The sequence below is a fragment of the Diabrotica undecimpunctata genome, chromosome 9 (assembly GCF_040954645.1).
Source record: "Diabrotica undecimpunctata isolate CICGRU chromosome 9, icDiaUnde3, whole genome shotgun sequence".
Lineage (NCBI taxonomy): Eukaryota > Metazoa > Arthropoda > Insecta > Coleoptera > Chrysomelidae > Diabrotica > Diabrotica undecimpunctata.
The window spans coordinates 38,742,256-38,765,347 of record NC_092811.1 but is presented as its reverse complement, the minus strand read 5'-3'; the positions used below and the strand labels follow the sequence as shown (position 1 = coordinate 38,765,347).

At 32.2% G+C, this 23,092-nt stretch overlaps 3 protein-coding genes across 12 annotated transcripts in view; 2 read left to right on the top strand and 1 right to left on the bottom strand.

Annotated features, from left to right (window-relative positions):
• LOC140449879 (uncharacterized) overlaps positions 1-23,092 on the top strand; it is a 298,794-nt gene that overhangs the window by 192,924 nt on the left and 82,778 nt on the right. For 8 of the 10 annotated variants that reach the window (XR_011951911.1, XM_072543285.1, XM_072543287.1 and 5 more), the window contains one exon: positions 22,395-22,550. The exons of 1 other annotated variant lie outside the window; for it this stretch is intronic. Coding sequence is in view for 8 of the 9 variants with exons in the window: in XM_072543285.1 (XP_072399386.1) it covers positions 22,395-22,550 (156 nt within the window). In the remaining variant the exon portion in view is untranslated. Of the gene's footprint in view, positions 1-4,331; positions 5,045-22,394; positions 22,551-23,092 lie in introns of those variants that run through there. One more of the 10 variants, XM_072543282.1, reaches the window with a different exon arrangement.
• Positions 1-23,092, bottom strand: part of LOC140449881 (uncharacterized) — a 241,033-nt gene that overhangs the window by 212,375 nt on the left and 5,566 nt on the right. The window lies entirely within an intron of this gene.
• On the top strand, positions 7,859-10,473 carry LOC140449403 (uncharacterized). Its single transcript, XM_072542561.1, has 2 exons — positions 7,859-8,343; positions 8,404-10,473. Exons 1-2 carry the CDS (start codon positions 8,157-8,159, stop codon positions 10,323-10,325), a joined length of 2,109 nt encoding a protein of 702 aa, XP_072398662.1. The 5' UTR covers positions 7,859-8,156; the 3' UTR covers positions 10,326-10,473.

Sequence of the window (23,092 nt, the reverse complement as noted above, 5' to 3'; positions counted from 1 at the left end):
CTCTAAGCATAATATAAACAAAATGTACTTTTCTAAGCTTCATCTTTTTATATTTGAAGCATACAGCATCTACATTATAAAAAACATACCAACGCTGCTATACCGAAATTTTTTGTTCCATGTTTGACATGTGCGGCCATAATCAGCTTGTACTTTCTGTAAATTCAACCGCTTTGTCCGACATGGCATACTCATTAATGCAGTAGCGCACCTAGAATTTGCCTCTGGGGGGGTTTTGGTTGGTCATCGAAATTTTTTTGTATGTATGTTACCTCCTTTTGAGTCCTTAAATTGGGTTAGTAACAGTGTCGAAATAGGGTCCGGGGGGGTTAACCCTCAAAACCTCCCGGGTGCGCCACTGCATAATGCCATTTGGTGCGTCTTTCACATTAGTCCCAGTGAAGTCAGCTATAATTGAGCTGTCACAGAACAAATTTTTGACGTTTGTCTGTTTTCATGTATTTATAATGTATATCATAGATAAGAATATACAGATTCGGCAAATTTTCAACTACCGTATACGTTATTCAGTATGTGGAACGAAGATAACACTTAATTGTTTTGAATAGAAGTGAGAGGCAGTCATCATCTCGACGGAGTAGGTATGACTTTTAAACAGTGTTGCTATTATTTCTGTTACATCTTTCCTTCTAAATTTTAGTCCGATGCATGAGTCTAAAATAATATTTAAATCCACTACAGTTCATTGTAAAATAAAAATTAATATTGTCCCAAAAAAATTCAAATAAAGTAGCCACGTAATTGTTATTTTCTAATCGATTTTATCAATTACTTTATTAGTTAACAAAGAACAGTGATTTAAGTAATTTATGTGTGGCAACAAAGCATTATTCCCCTGAAGAGTTTGAAATTTAAGCAACGCCTTCTTTTACAGTGCGAAGCGGCATAAAAATACACCGATGACCGACAGTAATTATCGGACGTTGATGGGGTGTAGTTCTTTGCATAAAATTATTTCGTCGCCAACTTTCCGTCAGTAAATCTTTAAGAAAAACTCAAAACACTTATAGGAATTCGAGTTTAAATGTAATTTTTGTAGATTTTTAGCTCTGGTAGCTAGGAAATAAAACAATAATTAACTTAACAAACATTAACTAAATATAAATATTATTTTTATAAGAAAAAAACCAATCAAAAAAATTATTCTAAATAATTAAAATTAAAGGCATTTTTAAAAAATCTCTAACCAATTAAATGTTCAAACAAACCACCATTTAAGCTAAACAAAATCCGAATCTATCAATTAAAGCAAGTCTCATTGGATTTAGCTGATTTTGTTGTACTCGACTAAGTTGAACAATTTTTTTCTTACAATTCTGCTAAATTGGTGGCTCGTTCGAAATCATGCCGATATAATTTTTGATTTTAGCATTCCTAGAAATAAAATACCAAAGGTGCTAAATCTGGTGATCTAGGGGGCCATTTTAATAAATCTAGATACTTTCGCCCATTCAGATTTCCCGTAATAAAAAATGGATCAATTATATTATCGTTATAAATGCCAGTCCACACATTTAATTTCTTTGGGAATTGTGTTTTCACAGCAATACTCAAATGTTTCTTTTCCCTAGACCAATAGCGGACGACAGATGGATTATGACGTTTATGATTGTGAATGAAGATTCATCGGAAAACATTTTTTTAAAAGTTATTGTTTTTAAAAAGCAGCAATAAATAACTGTATTATTTCTACAATAGAATGGTTCCCATAATACCATTTCACCATTTGAATCTTTTCTTTTTGAAAATACAGTAGAACCTCGATAGGTCAAACCTCAATAAATTAAAAACCTCTATAACTTCAAAAAATTATATGTTCCCTTCCCATCGGAGCCCAAAACCTCTACAACATAAAATACACAATCTCGATAACTTAAATAAATAATATCAATATTGGCCCTCAGTAACTTAAAGAAATGTTTTCACAATCCCTATAAAATAAAATTGTTTACCAATGACAGCTGAACAGCTTACTGTATCATAAGTTTTGATCACTGTTCTAGAAACATCGATTTAGGTACTGTGTGATACCTTGCTTAAAATGAGTTCAAAAAGAAAATTAACAACGCTAACATATGCTGATAAATTAAAAGCTATAGAAGCAGTGAAAAATGGATTCAAAAGAAAAGAAGTTGCGGCTCTGTTTGGAATACATCATAAAAAAGAAACCGAACTATTGAAAAAACAAGAATCAGGAGACAAAAATTGCCGAATTCCCTAATTTGGAACAGTGTTTGTTTACGTGGTTAAAACAATATCGAAACAAAAACATCAGTATCAGTGGACCCATACTGAAAGGAAAGGCTATAGAGTTCGCTAATTCGCTAAAAATCGATAATTTTAAAGCCAGCAATGGCTGGTTAGAGAATTTCAATAAACGAATGATTTAGCCTTAAAAAAATGTGCGGCGAAAGTACGAGCGTAAGCAAATCAGTCTGCCAAGAATGGAAATCTGACTTGCATAATTTAGTGAATAATTATGATCCCAATGATGTTTTTAATGCTGATGAAACTGGTCTGTTTTTTAAATGTCTTCCCGAAAAAACATTAACATTCAAAAATAAAAAATGTCATGGAGAAAAACACAGCAAGGAACGACTTACGATTCTGCTTTGTGCAAATTCTACGGGCACAGAAAAACTCAAACCTTTAATTATATAGGTAAATCAAAAAAACCTCGGTGTTTTGCAGGTTTAAAATCACTACCCATGGATTATGAAGCCAATAAAAAAGCATGGATGACAGCAGAACTTTTTAAAAAATGGCTGAATAATATAGATTAGCAAAGGGCAACTTGAAATAGAAAAATTGTTCTGTTCATCGACAACTGAACAGCACACGGAGACATACCACCATTAAAGGCAATCAAAGTACAATTTCTTCCACCAAACACAACATCACAACTTCAACCTTTGGATCAGAGTATCATTAAAAATTTTAAAACATTATACAGAAAAGAAGTTGGTAGAAGAATGATAGCTGATATGGAGCAAAATACGATTTCTTCTATCAATGTTCTTCAAGTAATGAGGATAATGAACAAAACATGGCAAAACGTAACACTCCTCACAGTGAAAAACTGCTTTAGAACCTGTGGTTTTTCTTCAGAACCTCAAGAAATCATTTTGAAGAGGAAGATAATAATGATCCTGAATAATGGAATAACAACATGTACTGTATTTAAAGTTATAAAGACGATGAATTTAATGACGATCCACAAACTTCATCTAAGAGCATATCAATCAACGAAGCAAGAGTGCTATAACGACTGTACGATCATTTATAGAGCAGTGTAGAAACATAAAAGATAACGTATTTTCTTCTCTATGTTATTTAAAATCAAATCGATTTAGAATCTATGAATTGTTTAAATCAAAAGAAAATCAGACTTTTTTTAGTAGACTATACCTTTAATTATTGCTTTAAATTTTTGTAACGAATATAATAAATGAATGTAGTGTATAATAAATGCCTATATTTTAATGAACTTCTGACCTATATTAATCCATCACAACATAGACCCTTGATAACATAAAACCTGTATAACTTAAAATATTTGGTTTTTCCCTTGGAATTTAACTTATCAAGGTTCTACTGTATACGCTTGGCATGTTAATTATTTGTTTTCAACCTTTTACCACGACAGCTAAAAATCAAAGAAATAGACCTTACCTTATTGACCTTAAACCTGCTGTACAGATAAGGACCGCCTATTCTTTTGAGGGGAAGTCGTAGAGGGGGCAAATGGTTTATACTATTTGTCTGTCTACTGAAGTGCGATATTTATTTAGCTCACGCTGTTGTCGCATCTCAATTTCTCAATTCAGTATTCTTTGTTAATTAATGAAGTAATGATATAATCGTTTAAAAAATAATACTTACATGATTACTTCATGTAAGGTTTGTTGGGGCAATATTAATTTTCATTCTACAATGAACTGTAGTGGATTTAAACATTATGTTACACTCATGTATCCGACTAATGTTTTAGAAGGAGTTATGTTACAGAAATTTCGCAACACTGTTTAAAAATTAGACTCGCTACTCCAAGTGCGTGGATTGTATCTCACTCGTATTCAAACAATTAAGTGTTATCTTTGTTCCACATACTGAATAACGTATACGGTAGTTGAAAATTTGCCGAATCGGTATTTTGTATATGTTGTAGGCTTCAGTAACAAATAGAGAAGCTTTCAAAAATACATTATTATTTTATGAACTATGCAATTTTTTATATACAACACGAACGAATAAATACTCGTTTCTTCTCATATTAATTGGAGTTAATTATTACAAATTTGTTTTGGCGTTTACCTTTGATAATAAGCTGACACATTTGGCAATCCTCAAATCACCAGTTGCCAGATTGTTACAGATGGTCACCAGATGTCTGTGGAAAGTACCTGAATACTATTCTTATTATTTTTTGAAAGAATTTCTTTTTTACTGTTAGTTTGTTAACATTCTATTGGATTTTTATTAATTATAAATCACATGCTCTATCCCGATTTATTAGAAAAACATGGCAACACAGCCAAACGCCAACATTTCGTTCTATGAACTTTAATTGACAGCTCAGTTATAGCTAACTTCATTGGGACTAATGTGAAAGACGTCAGGTGCGTCAGACGCCATTATTTAATACACACAAACCTTTGAAAAATTAATCGGGCTATTTTTTTAGTAAAAATAAAATATCAAATTTGGACTTCCATTTATAAAATGGAAAGAAAAGAGGAAAATGAAGATACAGTAACAAATATTAAGTTTGAGAATAGTATTTTTGACAAGTGTGAATTCATAAAAAAAGAACCTGCTCCAGTTTATCAAGATACTTATATTGAAGACTATGGACATGGAGGTTCTGAAATTAGTTTGGACCAAATTAAAACAGAAAAATCAGGTGAAAATATGACATTAAAACAGAAGGAAGATGATTTAGTAGGATTCCAGTATTCTAATAGTGATTTTGATAATTTAAAACAAGAACATTCTAATAAGGGAAGTCAAAGCAGTGATCATGGTATGTATTTTTACATACATTATCTATACAAAGGGTTGTGAAGTAATATTTAAAATTATAAATATTTTAATTTTATAAATTTTCTTTGAAATAAGAATTTCTATTCTTTATTCACTAAGTAGTAAATGACATGTAAAAATATTGTTGCCTAAAATGTCTATTATTATGGGTAAATTTTTTTGTGTACAAAAATGGTCAAATAACTAAACAACTGATAAACTTATATTTATTTAATAATGCAGTTATCCCCAATCTATAGAAAAACAAAAGATTTCAATATTACATGTATCTAAATCATATTAACACTGTATACACATTAACATTAAGGATATCCTTTATTTTATTTAAAATAATTGTTTGTGAATTATCAATAAACTCCAAATTCAGGTAGTGAATAGTTGCCAATACCAACATACAAGATAGACTGATAACTGACAGACAGTCAAAAATATTGAAAACTATGAAAAAGTAGCATGGGCAACAAACTCACGTGAGCCCTATAAATCACCAGGAATGGATGGTATATATCCTGTGTTATTGCAAAGAGGGCCAGAACCTACAGCAGAATACGCAATGTACTTAGAAGAAATGTAGCTTTTTGGAACATACACAGTAGAAACATTGGTACACTCTCCAGTACATCAAGAACAACATGCCTATAGCAGGGAATTCAACTGAGACAGCACTCGACAAGTAATTCTGGTGTGGGGGCAAAACTGGACATGGTGTGGGGGCAGGAATATATTCCAAAAATCCAAAAATTAGAGAAAGCTTTGCCTTGGGGAGGAACTGCATCGTTTTTCAATTGGAAATTTATGTAATACTGCAGCTCTTAAAAAGAGCTGCAGTATATTACAGCAAAAAGAGCTCTTAAAAAATAGCAGATCCATACAAAAGGCTTATCAGGAAGTGACTTCTAGGCTGGTGTGGGACTGCATCAAAGAACTGAATAAACTGGGAGACAGGAACAAGACTGAGCTTGTCTGGGTACATCAGGGCATTGAAGGCAACGAAAAAGGAGAATAATTTGCAAAAAGAGGATCGAACAAATCAAGTGAACTGACTTTAATCCTGGGAATACCAAAGGCTGCAATTCGTAGGGTTGTAGAGGACTTGATAAAAGACAGCCATGACTGATATTGGGAGAGAATCCCAAAAATAAAAAAAAAATGGAAAAATCTTAATTTATGGACCATATAGAAAAAGAAGAGAGGAACTGCTTCATATGGACAGGTACAAACTGAGAACAGTAACTGGATTGTTGACGGGGCATGCACTAGTAAGAGAATTTCTAAATAAAATAGACATTTACAATGGAGACCTTAACTGCAGACTCTGTGGTAAGCAACTAGAAACTGTAAAACATCTATTATTCATTGACCATGAGGAACTGTACTGTAAAGGATAAAAACTGTATGGGCAACCAAGAGGACAACTGTGTTGTATTTAGGACACACCAAGCCAAAGATCTGTACAAACTTCTACAGGGTACAAAAAACTTGGTGTAGGAAACACAATAAGCTAGCTTCAGTGATAACAGAAATCTTTTTGATCAGATTGGCCCAGAGAGACAAAAAATACCTGACAAATGGAAAGCAGTATATTAGTACCTGTTTACAAAAACAAAAGATATATGCAACAATGCAGGAATTTCTTTCTTCTTTATGTGCCTTTTCTTCTCAGAAGGTTGGCACCCATAATAGCCATTAGGATCTTTGATGTTGCTGTTCTGTAGAATTGCAGTTTAACTACCTTGTGATGGAGGGTTTCCACCAAATGGACATTTGAGTTTATGTTTGGTTTATTTATTTATTTATTTTATTAATTTATTTCAATGGTAGAACCATTTACAATAAAATACAACAAATAGTAAAAAGTAAAGATTATGTACAATAAACATAAAAACAATAACAAAGAAACAATTAAACAGTAAACATTTGTACATTAAAACAGTATATCAAATCAAACAAATATCAAATTAGATTCTTAAGTTGCCTTTTGAAAACATTAATGTTTGGACAGAATGGATCCAATAGGAGGTCATTGCAAGAGCTGAGAATTCTGGACAAGGGAAAATGATGAGCATAATCAGTCCTATGAAAAGGTGCATATGGTATATATCGCTCTTGCGCGTGCAAACGGAGTTAAGTCTGAAAATGTCCAAATCGAGATAACTTCATAAATGAACACGTTTTAGATCGAAATTTTATTGTGCAAAAGGATTTATCTCTGTTGTTTACGTTTACGAGCAAAACTTATTAGTGATACCGAAGATAACTCATTTTGAAATGTGTTAAAGGAATTTATGTCAAATAGACTCTGTTGACACTATAATGTCGGTCAGTGCAAATGGAGTTAAGTCTAGTTGTATTACAATGCGCCAATTTTTCGGAACTTGCCTAAATCTGCACTAAACACGATGCATCACCTCATCACGTGTTTTCGACTCGCAGCTGAATAACATTGAGTGGCTTATTGGTATTTTGTTTTCATTTGCGTTCTTTACGGTGAGACGTGCACATATTGTGAGATCTACTACTCGTATTAGAGAATAATATCATTAATATCATAAGTAAAAATGTTTGCAGAAAGACGAGAATTTCTTGCCGCTCTGAAAGAACGGGCATTAAATTCAGAAGGTAAGTAAACTATTTTAGTTTAAAATTAGTAATAACTATTTTTTACCTCCGACGCAAAAACAGAAGTGTTATCACTACCAGTTATACGTTTAATATGTGTGTGTCTGTGTCTAAGACATCGTAGCTCATCAAAGATTGTGTCGAGATGTGTTTTTTTATTTAAAGCTGCCGCTGACGTAATCGAGACAGCTCTTAGGTATAATTTGTTTGTTTGTGTATTTGTGTGTCTGTCTGTGGCATTGTAGCTCCTCAATAAATGAACCAAATTATGATACGTTTTTTTTTTGTTTGATGTCGGCACAATAAATTATTTAGATGGTTTTTAACTATAATTTATGAAGATATATTAAGGCGTTGAGCTCATATTTCGTCGGGGGTTAATGAAATTTTAGAATTTTTTTTTATAAAATAAATTATGATAAATAAATTAATGAAATTTTAGAATTTTTTTTTATAAAATAAATTATATTTCAATGTTTCTTATTGTTTCAGCTGAGCTCAAAGTAAATACTGACCAGTCCATTACACCAGAAAGTGATACAGCCATGTTTTCGAATTTGGAATGTGAACAACGAGAAAACAGGAAAAAAAAACAAGAAAATATCGATTCTCGTTTTGATATTTGTAAAGCTGATATTTCTGAAGCTGGTTGTAGCAGAGGTCAGTTTTGTTACATTTTAGAAAATAACAAATATTAATTTATTCTAAATGTTTTTGCAGATGCACCTAGTGAAAGGATTACTGAGTTCTTTGGAAGCGATATCGACGACAGTGACAAGGATCCAGATTATGAACTTCCTGAATCAGATGACTCGAATAGTATTCCATTGGTTTCGTTTGAAAATACAATAGATCCAAATCAATTGAATAAAAATAAAAAAGGAAGAAAATCGGTAAAAGGTGATACTAGAGCAATGAGGAAAAAAAGAAAAATGGAAAGAAATGCAGGTAAAGAATACATGACTCTAAAAAATAAGTTGATGAAAGGCAAAAAATGTAAGGTACTTGGAGATTGCCGAAAAGGATGCGGTAAAAAATTTGATACCGAAGTATGTAAACAGTTATTTACAGAATTTTGGGAGTTAGGGGATTATAATAAAAGGGTTGCTTACTGTTCAAGTCTTATTTTGAGGCAGGAAAAAAAGACAATGAAACTTAATTCATCAAAAACAAGAGCTTGTAGCTATCAGTATCACTTCAAGATCGCAGGTGAGCTCGTTGAAGTTTGTAAACAGTGCTTTCAAAAAACATTTGATTTGTCGAATAAGTTTATAGAAAATGTTATTACAAAAACTAGCTTTTCCGGTATAACAACAGAAGATAAAAGAGGAAGCCATATACCTGCGAATAAAATAAATTCAGACAGAATTGACATGATAAAGCAACATATAGGTCTTATACCTACATACAAAAGTCATTATTGTCGTGAAAAAACTGGAGATAGACGTTTTTTGCCTTCTTTTTATACATTGACCAGAATGTATGATGAATATAAAGCTTGGATCCAACCTCAAAGTCCCGTAAGTAGAAAGATATATGAGACTATTTTTCATACAATGAACATTTCAATAAAAAAATATAGTAAGGATACATGTCAAACTTGTGACAAGTTACATAACACTATAGTGAATGAAAAGAAAGAAGAACAAAAGGAAAAAATAAGAAGAGAACTAAATCGGCATCAAGAAGAAGCAGAAGCTGCATACGCAGCAAAAAGAAAAGATAAAATAATTTGTCAAGATGACAAGTCCCAGAGAGTTTTTGCTTTTGATTTGCAGCAGTGTTTACCCACGCCCAGCCTAAACACTTCAATAGCTTTTTATAAAAGGCAACTCTGGACGTACAACCTTACAATTCATGATTGTGGTAATAACAAAACTACTTGTTGTATGTGGTATGAAACGATTTCTGGTCGTGGAGCCAATCAAATAGCTTCTTGTTTGTATAAAGAGCTCTTAGAAATCCCACCAGAAGTACGAAAAATAACATTGTATTCTGACACTTGTGGAGGGCAGAATAAAAACTCTCATCTCATTGCAATGTTTATGGTCTTAATGGTTAGTTCTGGTCTCGATACATTGGATCATAAATTTTTAATTCCAGGACACACAAGAATGGAGTGTGATAGCGACCATTCGATAATTGAAAAAAAAAAGAAAAAATATGAAAGCCGAATTGAACATCCAAGAGACTGGTATCAACTTGTTCGACTGTGTGGTAAAAGATATCCCTTTAAGGTTCAAGAAATGACTAGAAATGATTTTATTGATTTTGCAAGTTTACTAAAGAGTTCATTACAAGTAAGAAAGGTAGATAATGACGGTAACCGCTTTATTTGGAAAGATGTCAAATGGATTAGATATCAAAAAGAATTTGGACTGTTTTCGTATAAAAATAGTTACAAAGAAGATGAACCATTTAAAACAATGAATTTTCTTAGAAGAGGTTTCTCATCTCCTCCATTAAATCTACCAAAATGTAAATATCCAAATCCAATTTCTTCAGAAAAAAAAAGTAATCTAATGGATTTATTACCATACATAGATGACGTATTTCACGATTTCTATAAAAACTTACCTACGCAGACCGATGTTGCAGACTACTGTTCAGAAGAAGAAGAAGATATACTAGATGACGATTAGTGCAGATAGGGTTATGTACGCTAAAGTTTTGTGCATTTGGAGATAACTATTTTTTTCTCTCATGTTATAATGATTTTCAAAATTACAGGGTAATATTTTCATTTAGTTTGTAAAATTAAATAAAGTTTTTAATTCATCTTTAATTAGATTTAAGTTGTTTTATTTAAAATTTGCTTATAAATTCATAAAAATTTTTAAACGCTTATATCTCAAAATGGCAATTTTGGACTTATCTCCGTTTGCACGCGCAAGGGCGATATATAAGAGTGCAGTGTGTCTAGTTCTATGTATTGTATTTAAGTACACATTAGCTAATAATGGGGGGCAATTAATAACATTGTTTAGAATTTTAAACAAAAATAACATATCAGCTCTCAACCTGCGGTTCTTCAGTGTAGCAATGTTAGACTGAGACATTATTACAGAATAATCTATGAAATAATTTTTAGTATTTCTTAAATTTATATGTGCTTTAAAAGCTAATCTTAGAAACTTCCGCTGAATGCTCCTCAATCCATCAATGTAGACTTGATGAAATGGGGACCAAACAACAGAGCAATATTCAAGACCTGAGTGTACCAGAGAGCAATACAATAATTTTAATACAATAGGTGAGAGATCATGACTGTTATGATAAATAAAACCAAGACTATGAAATACTGTTTCCTTAATTTTAAGAAAATAGCTTCTAAATGTCAATGCAAAATCCAATAATACACCCAAATCTCTAATCTCAGTAACTGAATCCAATAGTACATCATTAAGAACATATCTATTAGCTATTAGATATTTCTACAACCAAATGAAATACAAGAACATTTAGTTTGATTTAAGCTTAAACCATTTTGTTTTGACCATAAACATATATATATATATATATATATATATATATATATATATATATATATATATATATATATATATATATATATATATATTATTTACATCATCTTGCAAGATAGCTCTATCGGATTTATCATGTATACAACGAAATAACATAAGATCATCAGAAAATAGCAGAAAGTGTGAGTTTTTGATAGCCTTACTAATATCATTAATGAACAAGTTAAAAACAAGGGACCACAATGAGACCTTTGTCACCAGAACAACAATGGAATTCTTTAGAAATATAATTGTTAATATGAACTTGCTGTGTATGTCCCATCAGAAAATTTTTAATCCAATTAACAATGGGGTCACCAAAGCCAGATACATGAAGTTTATGGACCAAAAGGTTATGATTAACCTGGTCAAAGGCTTTTGAGAAAGCAGTGAATTTTATTTTCAAATGCACTCAAGTATTGTTGGTAATTCAGAAGGTTTGTTACTGTTGACTTCCCATTAGAAAATCCATGTTGTTCATCAATAATTATGTTTCTGGGAGCCTAGGTGAGATTTATCAATACCAATTTCCAAGAAGTTTCGGGTTTGCTGATTTGAATAGTTATAAAGTACTTACGATGTCAGTTGGACAAGTATAAAAACAAAATTCGATACTCAAGTGTCGGCGCCTTTTGTAAAACATAGGCGGCGCAATAGAAATTAAATAATAAACTTTTATTTTTAAATTAAGGTCTAATATTTTGTTAAACAGTAATAATATTGTTAATTATTCACATTTCTTTATGAACTTGACACCAAAGATGATTAAAAGTTTATTTATTTATTTATTTATTTATTAACGGGATACCACCCAATTCAATATATACACAAAGTATTACAAGTATTATCTAGTGATACAATAATTACAAAGATATAGCAAATATGTATGAAAAGAATTGGCAATGCAGCCATATAGAAAAAAAACAAATATTAAAACTATATAAAGCACATAGCAAATACAAATCACATAAAATTACAAAATTTTTTTTAAACACATTCTACAGACATTTTCCGAAGCGCACAGCAACAAATCAAAGTCTATTCTATTTCCATTTAGAATGATTCTACTCAGTGGAGAATGCCTACCAAAATTAGAGCGATGAAATTTAATTGCAAAATTATGAGATGTTCTGGTAACTCTAGAGGGAACATTAAAGTCGATTAGAGACAGTAGATCATTGCAATTAATTTTTGAATTCAGTAGTTTATGAAGAAACAAAACATCAGCATACATCCGTCTGGAAGATAGCCTAGGAAGGTTTAATGTATTTCTAATTTCTGCGTAGGAATGGTCGCTTAAAGGTTTGTGTAATTTAAAACTTAAGTACCTAATGAATTTATTTTGGACTTTTTCAAGCTTGGCTATATGGACTTCATAAGTGGGTGACCAAACGACTGAGCAATACTCAAGAACAGATCTTACTAGGGAAATGTAAATCAGTCTGATGGAATTAATGTTATGCAAACATCTAGAGGTTCTAATAATGAAGCCTAACATTTTAAATGCCTGGTTATTCACATAATCAAAATGAGCGCAAAAATTTAGTTTGGAATCTAATTGAACACCTAGATCTCTTACAGTTGAGACAGCCTTCAGTGGTTCTTCAGCTAATTTGTAATTATAAGAGAGGTTGTTAATTCTTCTACAGAAACTAATAAAGTGACATTTTCCAACATTAATGCTCATTTGGTTCCAATTGCACCATGCCATAATTTTGTTAATATCAATTTGGAGTTTTTCACAATCTGAGACGTCTTCGACAATTCTATAGATTTTTAAATCATCAGCAAATAGCAAAAATTTAGAGTTAATTTGAGATTTAATGTCATTAACAAATATATTAAAAAGGAAAGGCCCTAAGTGGCTTCCTTGTGGAACACCAGATGTTACGGAGATCTCACTAGATTGAAAGTGTTTAATTTTAACAAGTTGTATTCTGCTAGTTAGGTAACTACATAACCAGTTATACAGATTACCTGTAAATCCAATAGTTTTAAGCTTGTTACACAACAATTTATGATTCACAGTGTCAAATGCTTTGGAGAAATCTGTATAAATAGCATCCACCTGTAGTCTCCTTTCCAAAGCATCAGATATGTATTGCGTGAAAAGTAAAAGATTTGTCGAAGTTGATCTACCTGAAAGAAAACCATGTTGCTCCTCAATTAGTACATTGCATAAAGGTGTTTTAATAGAGTCACATATTGTACTCTCTAGTATTTTAGGAATAGAAGAAAGAATGCTTATTGGTCTGTAGTTAGCTATGTTACTCCTGTCACCTGATTTATGAATAGGAACAATAAAACTAGATTTCCACAAACTTGGACAAATACCTGAATCAAGTGAATGAGAAAACAGAAAATACAAGGGATGGGTTAAAGTACATCTACATTTTTTTAATAGTATGGGTGGAATTCCATCTGGCCCTGAGCCCTTATAAATGTCCAAATTGGCTAATTTTTCAAATATGATTTCAATAGATACATTACAAGAATTTAGACTCACTGTTTTCTCATACTCTAAGATGGGCTGTATTAAATCATCATCATTTGCTCTGTAAATATTTTGAAAGCATTGCGCAAAGCTATTAACGATATCCGCACCATTATTAAGCATTGTGTTTCCAAAAAACATTGTGTTTGGTATACCATTATTTTTGCGTTTGCTGTTAACAAAATTCCAAAAGTGCTTTACGTTTGAACTAATTCTAGATTCAGTTTGACTTATATAAATGTCATGACATGACCTGCTTAGTTCTTTGCATTTGGTTCTCAAGGAAGAGAAAAGTAGATAATCGTCCCAAGAATTTGTTTGTTTATATATCTTGTGAGCAATTTTTTTCCTAAATATTAATGATTTTAGGTCATTAGTCATCCAACGAGGAAATTTGGGATTTTTTAATCTTATACGTGGTATTGAACAATTGACACCAAACTGCAATATGGAGTAGAACAGTTCCGTGGCTTCGTTAATATCTCTGCAAATACCTAAGACGTTCTCCCAGGAGATACTAGCAAGATACATATTAAGAGCAACATAGTCTCCTCTCCTAAAATTGAAGGCAAAACTATCATATTGAAGCTCGGGCATATTATCTTTTATAGCTAAAGAAATTGATAACGCAGGATGATAACGATCACAAGGCAATAAGTAATCGTTAGCAATTTCAACTGTTACATTTTCATTATCATTTGCAAAAACTAGGTCAAGTAAAACTCCGTTGCAATTTGTGATTTGATTGAGCTGAAATAGGTTATGAAATGCAAAAGTATCAACTAAAGTATCAGTAGCAGTGTTACTATTATTACTAAAGACACCTCTTTCATCATGGTACCATTCGCTGTTTGGCAGATTGTAGTCTCCTGTTAGAATGAACTTGTGTTCAGGAAAATTGTTACAGACAGATTCTACACTAATACAATGATTCTCATAGCATATTAAAGCTGAATTAGGCGGAAGATAAACTGTACCAAGTATATAGCATTGATTCAGAGTGCAAACTTCGACAAACAGTTCCTCCAAGTGAGCATGTGGTAATAGAATAGACCTCGATGAGTAACATTTTTTAACTGCAATAAGGACACCCCCTCCAATTACTTTAACACTAGTTAATGGAGAGCGGTCCTTTCGATATATATTAAAATCTAAAAGTCCCAATTCGTCACTACTGATACCATCACACAACCACGACTCAGTAAATATAAGCACATCATAGTCAGTTGTAGCAGCACTTTCTTCAAGAGCACCAAGCTTAGTTCTAATTCCTCTAACATTCTGATAATATACTGTTAGTTCATTAGACACAATGTGGGAGGTACCCCTGGAATTCAGTTTTTTTTCTGGATTACTATTTTTGGTACGCCACGAATGTACCTAATGGTAAGATTTTCTTCACCTTTTGAAACCCTATCTGCCAAATTAGTACGAAGTTCACTAAGGTATTTTCTCTGTAGATAGGTGGAATCGGAGCTAATCTTAATATTGGATGCAGCAAGTTTATTTTTATTTTTTAAAATTGATAGTGCTACATTCTTATTTTCAAGGACTACTTTAAGTGGACGTGACATATTATTCTTGATATTGCCAAGTCTAATGACTTTTTTAACTTGAATATTGGGATTGATCACGCTTAAAGTTTGTTTAACTTTCTTCATATCTTCTTCAATTCTTGCTGGTGCTGTGCTAGAGTTGGTTTCATTGAGGTTATAAATAATAATATTATTTTCACGGAATTTACGTTCCTCCACTTCCTGGATGATGGTGTCAAGATCTGTGGCTTTGTTATCTCTAGGCAGTTCTAGTGAGCTAATTTTATCAATAAGTTGTTCCACCTTTTGTTCAAGAGAACTGATTTGCTTCTTCATCATAGGAATCATTTTAATACCCTCCTCACAGGATTCGCAAAAAAGTTTAAGGACTCTTCTACCCTTCAACTCCAACACCCTGATTTCTGATGCTGTCAGATTGGCACATTGATGATGAATATTCTGATTGCAACCATCACAAACCCAAAGTTAATACACATAGTCCATTCACTAACGGTAAGATATTGTAAAAACCTCTAAATTTTAAAGAACCACTGGGATTGACATGAAATTTGGCATACACATATAGCTAACGTGTCAAAGAAAAAAAGTGATATTGTGCCGATGTGTATTTTTGCCCTGGGGGTGGGTACCGCCCCTTCTCGGGGGTGAAAAGATATACATCCAAAATAAGTCCGGAAGTGGATAAACTGACTAATTCTAGGCAACTTTTGTTCTATAGAGGTCTTTACTAAATCAATACTTTTCGAGTTATTTGCGAGTGAATATATTCATTTTTCAACAAAAACACCACGTTTTTGGACGGTTTCTCGCAAACAACTCAAAAGGTAAGTATTTTATGGAAAAAATGTTATCAAAAATACAGTTTATAAAAAAGTGAAAACAATATTATATGTATGAAGTCTGTATACCCAGCAGAAGCGGAGTTATAGCTAATGAAAAATAGATTCTTACCTATTCGTCAAATTCCATATCGAATAATTCAACGTGAAATAATCAAAAAAATGTTTTTTTACTTTTTTTTTAAATTGTTTAAAGGAATCTTAATTTTTGATTTTTAAAAAGTTTCTAGCATCAAATGTAAGCAAGTTACGCTCAAAACAAAGTTGATCCCTTTTTTTGGTAAAAAATAATCACGAATATGATCTGTAAGTTTCGTCGGTTTAAAGAGCTTATTTTTGAAAGATACTTACATGAAATCGGCCAATTCGTCTTCCAGTCGAATTGTCTCTTAGGTTATAGATTAATGGAGAGATCACATTTACTACGGTACACAGAACATATTTTTGACAAGTTGTGGAAGTCTTTGTGGAAATATTCACACAATTAAACACTATCACTATCCGTGTGTCCAGAACTTGAGTCGTCGTTTGTGTTTATAACTACCGGTTCAATTGGTGGTAAAGTAGGATATTCTTTTTCTTTTACTTGAACATTAGCTACACAATTTTTCCAAATGTCAGTTTTGTTAAGTTCTTCGATCACTGTTCTTATATTTTGGACAACAACGTCACTTAATTGAGGAAATTGATTCATTTTCCGCAATTCCTTTTTTACTTCGGCCCATATCATTTCAATTGGGTTGAAAACACAATGATATGGAGGGAGCCGTAAAACCGTATGCCCGTGGCGTTCAAAGAGTTTATCTATTACATATTCTTTTTGAAAATTTTGTTGCTTAATTAATTGCAACAATTCCTTTTTGGTACATTTACTAGGTGTTGCTATGCCTTTGTTCTCCATAAATTCTGATATCTCCCTTCTTGGAGCTAGTATTTGGAATTTTGGTGTAGAGTCTAGAATGGTATGACGCATTGTCCATTATTATCACGGAATTTGTCTTAATATTCGGTAAAAGCTGTTCCGTTGCCCATTTTTCGAAAAGTTCAGCCATCATATCCTCATGATAATCAGCTGATGACTGTTTAATGTTTTTGGCCGATAATAACAAGGCATTAGGTACAAACCCGCTCTTAGTTCCAGCATGTAGATTTATAATTATTTTTCCTCTCGAACAAGGAGTACTCAAGCAGCACTTTTTGCTATCATCCATCCAGCCATATTGAACTACATCATGGGTGTCAAACCACGTTTCATCAAGATACACAATGTCTCTGTTGTCATCTCGATATTCCTTTATTTTACGTAAATAATGTTGCCTCTGTATCACAATCCTTGTAGATTCCATAATTACCATTCTCTTGTCTAATTTTTTATAACTAAATCCGCATTCTATTAAAACACGCCTCAATGTATCAAGGGATTTATATGCATAATCGGGATATATTTTCAACTTGTCCTGAAGCATTTCCAAAGTTGGAACTTTGTTGTCCTGATAAAATTCGTAGACATAGCGACAAATAACGTCTTTAGTGGCCTTATCAATCTTTTTAAGGTTTTGTCCAACTCTTTGACGTTTAACAGAATGATCACTTACCTCCCCAGCTGCAATAACACGTAAAACTGTCGTACGCGCAAGTTTGGTAAGTTCACATATCCTTAACACAATATTATTTTCCGAAAGTGTACTATTTTCGCCTCTTAAACAGGAATATATATTTAGAATAATCCTTTGCGCTTGAATATGTAAGTCCTTATTTACAAATTCCCAATTTATTGGTGTTGGATCTAAAAGAAATATTTTTACTTTTAATTGTTAAAAAAAGTAGATTAAGGGTGAATATTATGACCGAGCATCCCTATACAACTAATTATTAAACTTGTTTTAAATAAGAATTTACATACCTAAATCGTCCGTTGGATTGTCGCTAGTATTCTCGTTGGTATCACATTCAAATGGTCGCCAAAAAGCCATCTTTAATGTATTTACAACTTATTTCTACTGTCTTAACTCAAACTTAACTAAAACACAACACTACTGTTTGCACAAAAATATTAAAAATATACGTGAACTTGCTGTCGTACACGACGATATATCGACGACTGAATATATCGTTTAGTATGAGAAACCTGACAAGGCATTTTTGACCAGATAACGATAAAGTTTGAGCGTAATAACTTCCGAAGAATTTGACTAATTACACTTCAGTAGTGCCCGATAAGATACGTAGAAAATAATAAGCCACAGCTGCAATGTGGACAATACCGTTAGTGATCAATTACAAATAATGTTTATATTTCTGAATTATTCGGGACTGGACCCGAAAAATTCCTTAACTTTTATTGAAATTTAAAATTGATGATTAAACGTAATACATACATAATGCAAATGAAATGTAATGTGCTTATTAATTTTATTATAAAAATAAGTTTATCACGACGACACTGTTATTGTGTTTATTATATGCTTGCCGCCTTTGAAACATGAGAAGCAATTTTTGCCAGATAATGGCAAAGCCAGATTTGGTTTCAGTGTATGCACTTCCGAAAAATTTGACCAATTACATTTCAGTAGTATTACCCAATAAGATGCGTTAAAAAGTAATAAGCCACGCCAATATCCATGTGGACTAATACCAGGAGTAATCAATAATTACAGAATTACAAAGGTTTATCTTTATTTCTATGTTCGCCGTAGAATTACTGACTGAACCCCAAAAATTGTTCTTTCCCAATTCATATCGTTTCTACTATACCTCTATACTTGTTAACACACTCACCATTGTCAGATTTATAGATAGGTGTAAGAAAACTATTTTTCCAATATTGTAGAAATACAGATGATGCCAATGATAAATTGAACATTTGTTGTAAAGGTTTACAAAGGGAAAAAATACAGTTCTTAATAAGTGCTGCAGGTATACCATCAGGCCCTGAAGGATATGTAGTTTTTAAACTCATAATCCCCTCGAAATCATCAGTCGGACTATTTATAGATTATAGATATAGATTGACTATTTCATCACCATTCTGATCTATTACATTCCCACCTTTATTAGGCATTAGATTAGGATAAGCACTAGACCCATTTAGCTCTAACATGGCTCCAAAAAGAGTGGGGATTACTTGAAATATTTGCTTGAATATTCTCTAAATAGTTCTTATAACATACTGCTTGTAATGATTTACATCCTTTAATATTCCTGTGAGCTATTTTTTTTCTGTATGACAGGCTCAATAAATTCTCGCAAAAACCAAACTGGAAAGTTTAGTGATTTAAATAATTTGATAGGAACAAACATATTGATGGCATCATATAAAATATGGTAAAAATTTTCTCTGCAGCAATTCATATCTCATTCATATAGTACCTTGTTCCAAGGAGTTGAGGCTAAATATTCATTTAAAACTTGATAATTACATTTTTTAAAATCATGATAGAAGACATATTTAAGAAACAAATTTAAATTGACTGCATGTAACAATATAGTATAAGCTGAATGATGTTGCAAAGTATTCAATAGAATATCAGTTGAAATCGACACAACTGCATCCCTCTGAGTACAGAAAACTAGATCTAAAAATTTATTATTAAGGTTAGGCCAAGTATTTACTTTTGACATATTTTGAAAATTGTAGCAAGTACAAATAATATTTGCTGGAGAGTGATGCGGACACTCAACTGTAACAACATTATTAAGATTCTCCCAGGATGCCTCAGATAGGTTGTAGTCACTGAATCTATCCGCTAAGTTCAACGTACAGGTGGAATACTCCTCATATAGTGTCCCAGATGACTGTAGGAAAGTACACAGCACCAATGACTAACTTTTTTGTGCCACACATTACCTGTGTAAATTCCACAGAGGAATCGATAGGCCTAACCATCATTGAAAAAAGGTGCTTATGAACAGCAATAAGAACAACACCACATGAGTCTTTGAACTAGTTTGAGTGTCCCTGTCATGTCTATACTCATTAAATTCACTCAATCCCAATTCAGCATCTAAGATTCTAGATGTAAGCAATGTTTCAATAATAATAATATCATAACTAGAGAGACTCACAGCATGTCTGAAATTCTAAAGTTTAGTGCACATACTGCCAACATTCTGAAAGTATAAGTTCAATGGTCATTTTTTAAATTATTGGATTTACTGACAATGATTTTGGGTACCCCATTAAAGTACTTGATCTTCTCACCCTGTGTTTTTCTGAATTCTAACTCCTGATAAAAGGCCTACACTTTCTCACGCTGTAAAGGGGTAAGATCAGCTACAATGCGCAAATTAGAACACATTCAAGATCTACAATGTTTTAAACATGAGATAACTATTGCTGAATCGTTAAATGCGGCTTTAAGAGGTCTTGGTTTATCTGTTAGTTGACCAAGATGAAAAGCTTTAAAGGCGCTGTTCGTTACACCTATTTTATTGAGAATTCCTTGGACCTCATTTCTATCAAGTTCAGCAGAGATGTTAGATTCACTGGAGTGGTTTTCAGGTACATTATATATAATACTATTTTTGGCTCTCTGGGTCCTGTCCTGTATCTCCACAAAAACTGCATCGGTTCCTTTGACATCTACACAATTTTGAATGTTATCATTTCCAGCACTACTTACTGATTTGTTGCCAGTGTTAGATTCTTTAATAATCCTAAGATCTTTTTTTAGATCATCATCGATTATTTCAAAACTTGTTTTTAAACTTTTCATCTCCACACTTATCTTACTAATTTCCTCCTCTAATTCTTTAATATTCTGGGTGCTGGCAATTTTCACCTCACTTAAACCGTTTTCAAGTGCACTGACACGATTGTTTAGATTTAGGGCGTTCATAATCCCAGGTACACAATCCTTACACAAGTAAGGCATGATTCTGGTAGCTAACAATAAACAAATGTTTGTAAAACAAAAACAAAACTGAAACAAAACCAAAACTCTTGTTTCCATTAAACTGACCACATTTTGTTGAGTTTTGTTTTTGTTTTCGGTCTTTTTCCACTGGTTGTCACGAGGAAGTCAAAGTACAGTTTTTTCTTCAATAACCAACCAACATGTTTAGATCCACGTTGATATTGTAAAATTAGTTTTTTAAATTTTCTTCCAGTTTCTATCCAGTTTTTATTAAACAATTAGACAATTTCTTTGTAGGAATTCATTTTTTTAATTCTATTTTTATAGATGCCATCCTTTGGGTACCACAAATTTCTATGTTCCCGGGAGGCATCTATTAAGGTACATATTTCTTCAGTAGTCCACTGCTTTTTGGAAACTTTGCCACCTTTAGAAATTATCTATTAAGTTTCACTTAATTCTGTTTAATTGACAACAACTAATTTAGTACAAAATTCGTAATAAGATTAATAAGGCGACAATAATAAATACAACTGACCATTTTTACTAAACAGACTCGAGTTTCAAAACACGCTGAAACCTTTTGATGTTACCGCTTTCTTGGAACTGATTCAAAACACGAAAGTCTTCAAAACACTTGCGAAAAGTTGCTGTTTTGTTTTATTCGATACGAGTTTGTATTTTGTTTTGTCCGTTTGGTGGAAAGCCGCCATTAGATTGTTTAGCCAGGAAATACATTTTCTACATAATCACGTGCAGTAGTTCGTAGCGCTTACCTCTCATAACATGGCGCAAATATTGCAACTTTCTTATTTTGATAGTGTTTAAGACTTATTTTTGTTTTCTCATTCGTTTCTATACTACGTGTTTGTAACTCTGTTCACTCAGCTCTGACAACATCGCTTTGTATTTGTGCCGGCTTCGGTTTAAATCTACTAGCTGTTTTGTTTATTTTATCAATATATCCTTACTTCTCTCTATTATTATCAGTGTTGCTTTACTACACTGAATATAACTTTTATCGCAGTGAATTTTAACTTGTTTTATTGCTTTTCACTTTATAATAATCACTTGGTATTGTTAGGATTATCATTGTCTTCTACCAATTTCAATGCTTATCGATAAATTTCGCAAATGGCGGTTATCTGTTCCCGTGGTGTATAAATTTTATCAATAAAAATAGAGTAATAGGTTATTTAATGTACATTTTTAATTCTTTTTCTGTTTTTTTTTGCTACAAACTCAGGTAATTGAGTTCAGTTGGGTTTATACATAAAAAATATTAGTCATTTAGCTATTTGAGTACACATAAAATTATTATAAAAAAACATTATGGTTTAATACTAATAATAATTTTAATTAAATTGAAGTAAAACAAGAATTTAGTCAAGACTACTGTAGAGTAGAAATATATTGTAATAAGGTGAATGATGCTCTTTTAGATAGCTTCAAAAATGAAATTAAAGAGGAGCCTAATAGAGAATGTACACATGATGCACTTGATGATTCAGAATTAAATGAATACTCGTTAAAAATTGAAATAGAAGAAGATGAAGTTAAACTTATGCCATATGAAGAAAAACAAACAATCGAAAAAGGTAAGTGTGTAACAAGAATTCATATATGGTTCTTCTTAGACCATTCTTTCAGTGCCCCATTTCTTTCTAATACGTGTATATAGCCTAGCAAATATTAAATGAAACTATAAATCACAAATGACGCATCGTAAGTGGTCAAAAGTAGCCGAAATCACGTGCTCTTTAAGACTTCTAGGAAATTTTAAATTCGATCATTGGCGGCGCGTTAGAAAATGTTTCCTTGCTGGTCACTTTCCATTGTAACAATAGAATATTGTATTTCTGCTTATAATATTAAAAATAATACATTAGACCTATTTTATAAAATAAGTTTTCATTCACATTAATAATGTGTAGATTGAGCGGATGTGCGAAAGTCGACTATACACCTGTATAGTCAGCCTGTAAGATGTAAAATACTCAAATTAGTATATTCTTTTTATAGTTCAGGAAATGAAGCTCGAAAAAAGTTAAAACCTCGCATTTTTTTCGTCCTGCATGGATTGAGTTGAAATTTTAACAGAAGGTAGGTGATAGCCCAAGGATCAAAATCTATATCGAAC